This window comes from Tachysurus vachellii, chromosome 6, assembly GCF_030014155.1.
Source record: "Tachysurus vachellii isolate PV-2020 chromosome 6, HZAU_Pvac_v1, whole genome shotgun sequence".
Taxonomy (NCBI): Eukaryota; Metazoa; Chordata; class Actinopteri; order Siluriformes; family Bagridae; genus Tachysurus; species Tachysurus vachellii.
In genome coordinates this window covers 5,360,716-5,373,843 of record NC_083465.1, presented here as the reverse complement: position 1 = coordinate 5,373,843, position 13,128 = coordinate 5,360,716, and the positions used below count along the sequence as shown (strand labels likewise).

General features: G+C 38.9%; 1 protein-coding gene across 2 annotated transcripts in view; it reads left to right on the top strand.

Annotated features, from left to right (window-relative positions):
- csmd1a (CUB and Sushi multiple domains 1a) overlaps positions 1 to 13,128 on the top strand; it is a 304,313-nt gene that overhangs the window by 210,423 nt on the left and 80,762 nt on the right. For both annotated transcript variants that reach the window (XM_060871844.1, XM_060871843.1), the window contains exons 13-21: positions 435 to 617; positions 1,970 to 2,296; positions 3,279 to 3,473; positions 3,590 to 3,728; positions 4,059 to 4,246; positions 5,309 to 5,497; positions 9,304 to 9,420; positions 11,181 to 11,396; positions 11,707 to 11,895. In XM_060871844.1, coding sequence (XP_060727827.1) covers positions 435 to 617; positions 1,970 to 2,296; positions 3,279 to 3,473; positions 3,590 to 3,728; positions 4,059 to 4,246; positions 5,309 to 5,497; positions 9,304 to 9,420; positions 11,181 to 11,396; positions 11,707 to 11,895 — 1,743 coding nt within the window. The remainder of the gene's footprint in view (positions 1 to 434; positions 618 to 1,969; positions 2,297 to 3,278; positions 3,474 to 3,589; positions 3,729 to 4,058; positions 4,247 to 5,308; positions 5,498 to 9,303; positions 9,421 to 11,180; positions 11,397 to 11,706; positions 11,896 to 13,128) is intronic.

Below are 13,128 nucleotides of genomic sequence, written 5' to 3'. Positions count from 1 at the left end.
ATCTTTAATCCAGAGAAAGCAAGGTTAACACTGTGAAAGACAGCAGGTTGTGTAATTTACTCAACCAGTCAATGCATTATGGTTAAATGGTTCACATAAATGATAGTAAATGTTTAACCAGGACAACCAGTATTTTTTCCTTCCTTTTTCCTTTGGGTAAAGAGTTTCTATTTTTAGATGGCACTCAAATTCCTGTGTAGCTCTGATACAATTCATGGGTTGTATGGACAAAACGTCTAGAAAGAAGTCAGTGGAGACTGCTATGGCATGACAGGAACTCTACAGTGTCTCAAATAACCACACTATACAAGTGTGATGAGCAGAAAAGCATCTGAGAAATGCAGAATATGTCAATCTTGAGGCAGATATAGGGTGCCTGTAATTCTGTAATTGACTGTATTTCCTTCTTCTGTATTTTTTTTTCTTCTGTACAGAGATTAACAAAGGAGGATGTGGAGACCCAGGAGTCCCAGCTTATGGCAAGCGTAAGGGAGAGAGTTTTTTGCACGGCGACGTGCTGACCTTTGAGTGTCAGGCTGCCTTCGAGCTGGTCGGAGAGAGGACTATATCGTGCCAGCAAAACAACCAGTGGTCTGGAAACAAACCCAGCTGCGTCTGTAAGTCCTCTTCCAAAATGTGCGGCTATAATTAACGCGCTGCCATTTAGAATGATGAACGCACTGCACTGGAGAGGCTTGACAGATCGACAACGCCAATCCGAATGGCAGCGAGTTGGCTGCCTTTTCTCAGCTGACACTATTCGTGATCTATTATAACCTCATTTGTTTTGCTGGTTTTTTTTTGTTTGTTTGTTTTTGTTTTTTGCTTTTTTACAGGAAGAATGCCGCTAGCTCCTAGTTATGTTGGCGGTGTTTATTGTAAGATGTTTTTTCCGTGTCTCAGTGCTTTGTAGTTTGAGCAGACACCTCGTGAATTCATCATCTTTGCCTTTTGTTTGTTGCCTTTTGGCCCCAAGCCAAGCTCAGACCACTTGAGTCATCTCCTGCTTTAGCCAAACAGCTCATTCTCAAATTCTGGTCTTGGTTCAAGCAAAACTCAACCCTGAGACATATTAAATATGTTTATAGATATTCAGTTATATTTATGTTGTATTATATTTATGTATATTTAGCGATTAAGGTGCTAATATGCTTTTTAAGCTCTATGTTCCTTTATTCCTATGAATATTTGGTGGTTATGTGGTGCACTGACATTACAGTGGAACTGTGCTAGTGCATTTACCATGATGTTTAATAACAAACAAAAAAACTTCACCTTTCTCTAGCATATGAGGTAATGGTCATGTTTTGCTGTCAGCTCCTGAAAACAAACAAGCAAGAAATTCTTTTCTTGCTCACCATTTTCCAACAACATGCAATGACATTAACGAGAAATGCAACAGAAAACTCTGGACTCAGTTTGCAGCTAAATAATACAGCTGAGTTACAGCAGAATCTCCACTCTGCTCATTAGCGATCTAGAAGTTTGACGAGAACAATGGTGTTGACTGCAGTATTCACACAAAAGTATAGCAGTGTCTGATGGAGTGTACAGTGAACTGGTGAGAGGGCTAGAAAGACTAAAAGACTAAAGAGCTGCTGCATCACGCTTGTTAGAAGGCTTAATTGGGGATAAATAAAGGCTAAATATGTCAGAAGTCACCATCAATGTGTAGTCAAAGGGGATTAGGAAACTAAGGATCTTAGTAAAAGGAGTTTTTCATCATAGAATTTCATTTAAAAAAATTATTGGACACATGCAGATCACATGTTAATAACTAAGATTAAAAAGGTTTTCAAGGTGGATTTTTCCTTTAAGACCCCTGCTCTGGCTTGTTATATGGTTTTGGGTGGAATGCCATAATAAATTCTTTGTAAATGCTTCAGGATTGAAAATAGGCTTTTCTTCGTGCAAGTGAGTAACAGATGGCATGGATGGTTAATACCCATTTCTCTGCTTCCCTCTGCAGTCTCTTGCTTCTTCAATTTCACTGCGCCATCAGGCATCATCCTCTCCCCCAACTACCCTGAAGAGTACGGGAACAACATGAACTGCGTGTGGCTTATCATAGCTGAGGTGGGCAGTCGGATCCATCTCATTTTCAGCGACTTTGATGTGGAGCCTCAGTTTGACTATCTCATTGTGAAGGATGATGGGATGCCCGAGCCCACCACATTTGGCACCTTCTCTGGAAAGGATGTGCCCTCACAGATTGCCAGTAATGGGAACATTATGCGCCTGGAATTTCAGTCAGACCACTCCAACACGGGGAAGGGCTTCAACATCACCTACACAAGTAAACACTTCATTTTATTCCTGGCCTTTTCTATTGATGTTTTCTTGATGAATCACAGAAAGTCAAGCACTGCTAGGTGTGCTGGAAGGAAGCTGCATATGAGCATATTTCTGATTTCATATTTCTGTTTTCGTTAGTGTTTAAAGCGACATCATTGAATGTTCAACATGTTTCAGCCACTGAATGGTGAACGTCAACTCTTTTTTCCTTGTTGCAAATTTCCATTATATTCTATAGGAATAAGAGTTAGGAAAAGATAAAAAATATTCCAGGTTGAAATGTATGGAACAGCTGTTTGGATGCTTGGACCAAACCATTCCAGAAAAGTGTGTCTGTGTGTGTCTGTGTGTGTGTGTGTCAGATGCACCCAGGTGGCTGGTTGGATGACAGCAGTTGTTTGTGAGATGTCAATGTCAGAAGATAGTATGGTTTGATATCTCACCAGTGGAGCCTATAATGATGAAACCTGGACAGTCACAGACAGGAAGAGATGTCTCACTGCAGAGCAGGAAGGCCGCTAGGTTGTGAGCTTTGCTCTGAAGCCATTGCTTCCCGTGCATTAGCCGTATTTCTGTCACAAGGCAGATGTTACTCTCTAACTGAGGGTTAGAAAAAGCAGCTCAGCAGAGATTTTACAGCACAGCTTTTGCACATAGCAAATAATTGAAGAATCTTACCTCTTTCCACTCAGAGCACTAGGCACATCTGCCTTTAGGGGATTGGATTAACACACACACACACAAAAAGAAGTCCCCCAACCTAAGATATAAATGTGATATAAAGATATAAAGTGTAAATGCAGAGCTAGATTGCAGATAAGGAAAGTAGGTCACTACAATCAGGAGTTGATGTATTTGGAGCAGACGCATTTTTTTCCCCTGTCTACCATTTCAGCCATGAGATCTAAGGTGACCTGCATTGTGCAGTTTAAGATTCTGCTTTTATTTGACATTTTATTTTCACTTTCATCTTCTGACTTCAGCCTTTGGCCAGAATGAATGTCATGACCCAGGCATCCCCATTAATGGCCAGCGCTTCGGTGAGCACTTCTTACTTGGAAGCTCAGTCCTCTTTACATGTGATGAAGGTTTCATCAAAACGCATGGCTCGGAATCTATCACTTGTGTCATCCAGGATGGCAACGTCGTATGGAACGCGGCTGTGCCCCGTTGTGAAGGTAGGCCTTATTCTCACACTGGTCTCCTGATTGATGTTCCCACCTTACTCACCTCATGTGTAGTGTGAGTTAAAAGTGGGTCCAATTTTTTTTTCTTCTTTTTCTATTTTTACAAGCGCCCTGTGGTGGACATTTAACTGCTCCAGCAGGAGTTTTGCTGTCCCCAGGCTGGCCTGGCTACTACAAAGACTCTCTCAGCTGTGAATGGGTAATTGAAGCCAGGAAGGATCATGCTATTAAGATTTCTTTTGACAGGTATATATTCTCTTATGATTGACCTTAACATCAATATCCTCTCACCTCTGCCCTTATTTTACACATGTAATAGTGGACCAGTATGGCTAATTAATAAATAGATAAATAAATAGTTATTCTGCTCCAGCTCATTTCAGTTGATGACATTGCAAAAACATTTATTTTGTGCCCTATACCATGTACTGGTGACTGTGCACTTATCCATACTGTTTCACACCTACAGTACTTAATTCCCACCATTTTGCCCATTATATTTCACAGTTAATCTGTCTCATTAGAGTAATTCCAGTAACGATCGGGGCCATAACCAGACACTCTTCTCCCATTCAGGTTTCAGACAGAGGTTAATTATGATACGCTGGAAGTTCGAGACGGGCCTTCCAATTCCTCCCCTCTGATTGGCGAGTACCACGGCACTCAGGCTCCACACTTTCTCATCAGCACCGGAAGCTCCATGTATCTCCTGTTTACCACCGACAACAGCCGCTCCAGCGAGGGCTTCCAGATCCGCTATGAGAGTGAGTCAGCCTCAGAGGCGTCGCCTCAATTCTAACATGGTGTAGAAGCTGTTGGCTCACATACAATGCACTAAGTGCACTTTACAGAGGTAAAAGAGCTGTTTCTGCTTTATGTCTCCCAGGAGGTTTGTGCCTCTGCCCACATTCACCTGCTAGTTCTTTTCTTAGTTACAAATGAGTTTTGGGCTGCATTCCAGTCATTTAAACCTTTCCAAAGACAAATGAGAAGTTTTTTCCCCCACAGAAGAATCAGTATTGGTATGAAATGCCAAATAATAATAATAATGAGAAGCAGTGGATAACTGAGAGAGATCACTAACCTTACTGAATTATTAACTTTGGCTGTAGAGTCATATATTCAAGAGGATGTTTAGGGATTTACAGCATGATTAAATTTTAATAACACGTTGATCATTTTCCCATCAAGTGAGCCATGTAACTGTACAAATCCAGCATCACTTCATCATCCTGTAATGAAGATTTACTGCTTTTATTACTTTTACATTAAAATTCTCAGTGATTTGTCAATCATAGTAGAGTCAAACAAATACACGAAGCTTTCATTTCCAGTACAAGGTGATTAGGGAAATTACTTTCATTTTTGGAGTGGCTTGAATGACACCATTGTAATACTATACACTGTATAAGTCGAGGGTCTGAGAGAGCCTGACACATGGTGAACATGATGGAGAACAGCAGGTGTTTTACCATTATACAGTACATATTAATAAAAGAATTTAACATCAATCTTCTGCTTCATTTCAGTTTTTAAAATATATCACAAAATCTCAGAAGTGTTTCATAAAATAATATATCATGATCTTGCTATTAGATATCAACCAGCCATATGCTAAACACTGGACTGTATGATGTAGCGTTGAAATGTTTCCATTATGTACATAGAAAAAAAAAGACGTCAATGCAGAAAAAAGACATCAATGCAGAGATCTATGGGGTGCTAACCACAGATGATTTATACTGTATGAAGTGTTTCTGACACCTCCCTCTGTTCGTTTCAGGCCCCAGAGGGAGAGAATTAAATAGTTCTCTATATTTCTGCAGGTATCATGATGGAGAGTGACTCATGCTTGGATCCTGGGATTCCTGTAAATGGCAAGAGGCATGGTGATAACTTTGCCATTGGCTCCCAGGTGGCTTTCAGCTGTGATAAGGGCTACACTTTGAGTGATGATGAGCCCATTGTCTGCGAAAGGAACCATCAGTGGAACCATGCTCTGCCCAGCTGTGATGGTAACTACACTACACATCCCTGTGTGTGTCTGTCCTCCTTTGTCATAACCCATAGGCAGGTAGAATGTACATCTCCATCATGCATTAAAAACCAGCAGGCAGATAGTACAATTGTAAAAACAGCATGAAGAATTAGGAAGCTACCGCACAAGGAAATTAAGAAACAATGACACTAGAAGAATAGAAATACTGCAGTACAGTATAAATGGCTTAAGTGCATGTATTTTTCTTTATCATGCTCCAACAATCCACATGAACATGAAATTGTAAGCTGTTATCACACTGTTAATTTTTGATTGTTCAAATTACTAAAATAATGGCAGTGTGTTTACGTTGATTTATGAGCTTCTGAAAAGAAAGTGTGTCTGGTTTAAGGACAAGCCGTCCAAGCATCGATCTGCATGCATGAGCAGCAATATCTCTGATTTAAGCTAAAAAAAAATTGTTGGCTTAAATGCTGTGGTTCCTCGGCTCCACCTTGCTCGTGTAACTCCTCTTTAACTTCTTAGTATCACTTAAATTTGAAGTTATACCTGAGGTCTGAATGCACAAATTTTGCACAAATTAAGATAAACACACACTTAAGTTCTACATTGTAAACAAGCAGAATTTAAGAAAGAACACAAGTCGGACATACTGACATGTTATTACGTCACCATGAGTTTAATGGTGAGTAACAGGTAGTAAAGCTGACAATGGGGATGTTCAGGCCAGAGATGGAGGACCCTAATTAAATGAGACTCAGTCATCTTCTCTTATCTCAGCTCTATCTACTACCCTATCACTACTTCTATGGACCAGCCTTATTTATCAGCATGAGAAAGCATAAGCAGTCAGAAGGCACTCCCATGTCATACAGTTTTGATGAGTAGAAGGTTTCACAGATAATCTCATGGAGGATGAAGAAAAAAGGTGAAGCCATCAGTTAAACAGGGAGAAATGACTTACAGAATGCAGCTGTTTGTTTTTTGCTACCTGACTTCTACGTGCACACGTGAGTGCAGCGGGGGATGAAATGTGCTTCCCAGTAAGCATAATCAAACCACAGCCCATTTCATTCAGAATTTCTTTTGCCTCCTCTGCCTGCTCCTTATCACCCCTGTGCCTTTCCCTCCTAATGGAATACGCTTTGGTCTGATGCACTCTCATCTGAGCCTGATGTTCATTATAGATGGGATAAACAGGACAGTTAGGTTCATACCTGTTCTAGGAGTTAGAAATATATGTTAAGCCATTTATTGATTTCTGTTTGCTCAGTCCAACAGTTAATTTTAACAGCTGATATCACTAATCCTTTGGTTTGTCTAGATTGGTAGATTATAGTTATTTTTTATATTATTCTTATAGTACTTCTTAAAATAGCTCTGTTCCATATGTTCTGATATGTAGCAATTGGTTTGCACCTGTAGTTTTACAGGTTTATGAAACAATTGAGAGAAAAATCAGTTATTGAGCCATATCCAAATTTTCAGGTATTCTTCAGGTTCCAGTTATTTATTTGTGTCTCCAGAGACTCATATCAGATGGACAGTCTACGTGAGAGGGAACACTGTTAGGTTTGGCAGCAGGATTGATTGGTACTGAAGCATATATATATATATATATATATATAGAATCAGCTTTACAGCTTTTAATGCATCCCTAGTAACCCTGTACTGAATAAATACTAATGTGAATAGAAGGGTTTTTTTTTATCTTCTATGTACTGTGACTGAGTAAGCAAGTTAACTATGGGGGTTTTTACACCTGGTCACTTCATGCGTTTTCTGTGATCCGATCGTAAAAAGACCAGGTCTAAATGCTCTCTGAAACGTTTTCGAGACGGATATAAATCCGATCGTTCAAACCCCTTCAGGAGGTGGTCTGGGACACATTTCAGATGAAACTGGACAGATGTAAATGAATGTGGTTGTTCAAGCCACAAACGTCAGCACTATACTCCTCCCAAACGGAAGTACGTCACTCGCAAGTGACTCACGCGCCAGAAACAAATAAATGTAAATGCTGTTTTTTGTAGCATAACCATCATAAGTTTTCCGTCTTCTTTTTGATTGCATTCTGAAAACCACATACACCAAAACGTGTTCCATTTCAATTACCCCGGAAATGAGGTAAAATATATTTGCGTTCTGGGCGGGAGTAAAAAGATCGGATTGATATCCAATTCCCCAAGACGCATTTATGTAATGGCCTAATGTAAATGGAACAGTTTTAACAAATCAGATAGCTATCGGATCAGAGAAAACACATGAAGTGACCAGGTGTAAAAAGACCCTAAGTTTTAAAATAAAAACTTTTTCCAAAGAGATGGTTGTTTGTAGTTACCAAAAATAAAATCATTAAAAAAAAGTTGATTTGGATACACAATGGATACACAAATTAATGTTTTTATAATGAATTAAAAGCTTATTTTTTGATGCTGTATATTGCCCTGTGCACAGTGCATGGTCTTTTATGTACACCTCTGTGAACCTGTTTCACATGTAAAGAATTAGTAAGTAACTGAGCAGAGCTTAAACTTGTGGGATAGTTTCAGGTATTTTTGTGCTGTTTTTGAAATAAAGTTGTGGTGGGAATTTTGCAGAAACCAGGCAAACCTGCCCGCAAGCTTAACTTTCAAGCGCCACATAAAAGTACAGACCTTGTGCTCGAAATGACTTTTTTTTGTTTGTTTGGTCCTGTGGGATCCCTATCCCCAGATCCCTACTTTTCCTCTCTGTATTTATATTCCTTTAGCACACATTCTCTGTTCAATCTGAATAACGTACTTATACTTGTTTACATCTGTAAAATGCTTGAATCTGCCACAAAATCGATTTTATTTCATTGAGAACTCTGCTTTTAAACCCTTTGTGCAGTGATTTTTGAACATTTTGTCTGAGGCTAATATCTAGTAGAAATTCTTGCAGATACTGTAACATTGATTGACAGTGTTACTTTTCCAGTTAAGGATAAATGAGTTCCTAGCCTATGTGCTGTGCCATTACTTGTACCTTGTTTGTCTCACTGTGAAAAAAAGCGTATCTGTAGATTAAGATTTCATTGTGGCCTAAGGCCTATATAATACTATGCACACAATGCAAGCTTTATTTAATCATTAGCATCGCTATAGCCTCAAGAGCTGCACACTCCATACCTTGGTTTATGAAAAGCCCTGCTATTTCCATATCCATTTACAATAAGCCTGTTACTGTAAATGTATCCAAAATTCAATACCCTAGCAAGCAAAGTGGTTCAGTTTTGTTCTATTAAATCCCAGAAATGAGACATTTGTGAGAATATCGAGCTCGGTTCTACGTCCATTTTCTGGTTTGCTAAATATTTTTCATTTAAAAAAGGTTTTTTCTCTCAAATCATCACCATCATTTTCTCTACAAGTGAGTTTAAAGTTTGTTTATGGAATTTATAAAGTGCATATTAGATTTTTGGCACCAAGGGATGTAGTTTACAGAGTCTGACCTAGATTTCCATATCTAATCCTCCTAGACATTTTTATGTCGCAATTTCTTTGGGTAATTTTTCCACAATTGGAATACTAATCAAATCCAATCTTACAGGTCGGTCCGTGTGCTTAATCATCATTGTTATTGCATGCTGTTATTGTTAGCAAGAAAAATAAATTGATGTACAAGGATGCACACGAATAATTACAGAAGGAATCTGCAGCGTCGGTGTCGCAGACCACACTCCAGGTGTTGGGAGATTGAGGGGGAGCCCTTTATTACAAATAAAGCTGTACACAAATCAAGCCTGGAACTTCAATAATCAAACACCATATGTGTGCTTCCACTCCTCTTTTTTTTCAGCTTTGTGCGGTGGTTATGTCCATGGGAAAACTGGAACTATCCTCTCTCCCGGTTTTCCGGATTTCTACCCAAACTCTCTGAACTGCACATGGACCATAGAAGTATCTCATGGGAAAGGTAAGCGAAGAAGAGAATAGTTTTACAGCTCCAAGGAATGAAAGAATTGAAATAGGTTATCATTTTAGACACAATTAAACTCTCTTTGCTACGGTTACTCTTGTTACAGTCTTTTAGGTCCATTTTACACATTATATCAACATGTGCTTTACTCGGAGTCGAGCTATTAATGAAAATCACAAGCAAGATGTGTAATAGACAAACTTTGGAAAGTCATTTTTAAAATGATCAGAAATCAATCAACAAATACAGTAGATCACAAGACTGAAGATCAAACCTCCTGTCCTGTAGTGATCTTCCTGACTGAAGATCACTACTGTACCTTATCAGAATATTTGAGATCAGATATTAAAAGCGATCTATTTACAGAGTCAGGGAATTCAAAGCTTGTGGATGTAAAGACATGAGCTTAATGCAGAACAAAAAATTGGCCAAACACAGCAATACAGAGACTACAACACAGAGTGAATTAAAAATAAAGAAACCACAAAGCTCAGAGTTCTTTAAATACACTGAATGAAAACAGGAACTAGATGTCAGGTGAGCATGGTAAAGTGAGTGTGCGAGTGTAGTACAGTTAAGTGTGAGCAGGATGGATTGAGATTAACACACAGAGCAGTGGTAAAGCTGGATGCAACGTAGAGACTAGGTGAAATGTTGTAGCTTCTCTACTGCTTAATGTGACATGTCTCTGAAACGGTGTAATAGACATAAAATACAGTTTTAAGTCTAAATGATAAACACTCCCTGCATTGGTAATGTTTATTTTGTTGGTGTTCATTGCCACACAGTATTGATGTAATGTATTAATAGTACATACATTAGTAAAGATTTTATTAACCAATCAAGATTTCTTAATCAGGAAACATACATACTTTCTTAGAAGCTCCTGTATAGCTGCTCATTCATGTGATTATCTAATTATCTAATCAAGCAGCAGTGCAATGCATGAACTCATGCAGATACAGGTCAAAAGCTTCAGTTAATGTTCACATTTACATCAGAATGAGGGAAAATGTGATCTCGGTGACTTTGACGATGGCATGGTTATCGGTGCCAGATGCGTTGGTTTGAGTATTTCAGAATCCACTCCTGGGATTTTCACTTAAAAGTCTCTAGAGTTTGCACAGAATACGGTTAGCAACAGTAAAACACATCCAGTGAGCATCAGTTCTGTGAGAGGGCAGACTCGTTGGGTTGGAGCTGACAGGAAGGTTGCAGTAACTCAAATAACCAGCAACTCGGTAACAGCAAATAACCAGTAACTCAGTAACAGTAACTCAAATTCCCACGCTTTGAGGGAAGAAGACCACATCAGGAGCGGCAATCAGATGCTACAGTGGACACAGACTAACTGAAATTGGACAGTGAAGGTGTAGTTGTTCCTTATAAAATGGATGTGTTCCAATTTTCATATTAATTTTATTGTGTTGAGGTTGTTTTTAAAGTTCTAACATCTAGCTTTTGTCAGAGCTGTTTAGTCATGGGGTAGCCAGTGAAGTGGTCAGATATGCACAGATATTCAGCTCAGCTGGTCTAGTCTCAGTGGACTGATTTCTTGTGATCTGATTAGTCAAGACGTGTGTTAATATCATACTGTAAGTGAACAGGGCCTTACATGATTGTGATTATCCCTTTCCATTGTATTTACTTAGCCATCCTTCAGAAGCAAAATGATTATTTGTTGCTGCTCTTGTGCACCCACTGACAAAAGCAAGCATGTCTGACAGAGGGATTTAATCTAATCTGCAACTCTGCAGGGGTACAGCTGGTTTTTCACACATTCCACCTGGAGGACTCACACGATTACTTGCTCGTCATGGAGGACGGTAGTCTCAACGAACCCGTGGCTCGGCTCACAGGCTCCGTCCTGCCTCCCTCCATCAAAGCGGGCCTGTTTGGAAACTTTAGTGCCCAGATCCGCTTCATCTCCGACTTCTCCATGTCTTATGAGGGTTTTAACATCACTTTCTCAGGTATCTGTGCCAGAATGAAATTAATTGTTTAAATGCATTCTGATTCTCGAAAATATATTTTAGATCAAATACGTTCCTAAATTCACTTTGGTTTGTTTTGGAAAAAGAGCATTTGGTTTGAAATATGGGAGGAACAGTAAGAAAATTGAATGAATGAAAAACTATTTTATGAATAGAAAACTCAGTAAATAGATATTTACTGTATGTTTGTCACACTACAAGCCTATTACATAAATATTTTTAGGGTTTCATATGGGTTTAGCATCGCACCCCCAATGTTTCATTTTAATGGCGTGACCTACATTTCCAGAGTATGATCTAGAACCATGTGACGATCCCGGCGTGCCGGCCTACAGCAGGAGGGTGGGTTTCCAGTTCGGTGTAGGTGACTCATTGGTGTTTACCTGCTTCTCGGGCTACCGGCTAGAAGGCGAGGGCAAAATCACATGTCTGGGAGGAGGCAGGCGTGTCTGGAGTGCAGCCCTGCCCAGGTGTGTGGGTAGGTAGTACTTCTATTAATCATTTTAATAATCATAATGCAACTTTTATTTAACTTATACAGCCTCATGATATCAACATTATACTTCATAACTGATCAAAAACATCACACCTGCCAATTCATCTGACACCAATTTAAAATGTGTTTAATAACCTTTCTTCAAAACTACGTACTGTATGTGAGATCAGCTTGGTCAGGATTTTTATTCTTGTTTTATTTTATTGTCTACTTCTTCAAGCTACTGTATTGTAGAATGAATCCTGTCTTATTTTACTAATAATATATCAAACAAAATGTTCATGATTTGCATGAATGAATCTCTCATTTTTATTCAATTTTAAAACATTTATTTGTAATGGAACTTGACAAAATAAGAATGACAGTGCGAAATAATCTAAGTTGCTCATTTATTTTTAACAGCATTTTCGACAGAACGTCTGAAAGTGCTGACTGGATGATCAATGGATATTGTGCAAGGCTTTTACATCAGATTATTACTGTAGTCAATCATTTAAGATCTGTGCATATGGCTTATGTATAGGGATGTACAAACCGCACGGTTACTCCTAATTGGTGCAGTGACTACAGGAATCATTAGTCTTGAATAATTAAGATTTATATATTGGTTACATTAAAATGTCGCATTGCCTCAGTGCCTCTTTTAATATGGGAAACAGGCAAAAAATAAAAAATATCAATATTGTGCTACTTTCCCACTTTCATTCAGTTCTTAGATAACATCAAATTATTAGCTATATTTTTCTTTTCATTATCCAATAGAAAATCAAATCAGCTATTTGAGCGAATTCTTTTCAAAATCAATATAAATACTCTTTAAAAAGTTTGGATAGACGGTATACACCACAAGAATTGAGGCAACATCTGCTCATATACTAGAGCCTACAAGAGCAGAATATTAACTGCAAGGACATTTCATTCTAGTGTAGCCCTGGGCTTTTGTGACCAATACCTAACTAACACATAAAGCCCTGCGTTAATTAGTATTCCTCCGAAGTTTGAAGTTGTGATCCATCAAAGTGACAAAGGCTCAGATTCCATCTGGTGAAAATAGTCAGACTGGCCTATCAACAGGAAGCAGAGCAACAGCTGTCAGGGTGCTGCTGGCTTAATTATTTCAAGTGAGCACCACTTTTAGGCATGAGAGCCACTACTTTACGGGACAACTTTAGGGGAATTTAGGGACTTTTACACCACTAACACTGGAACATTGAG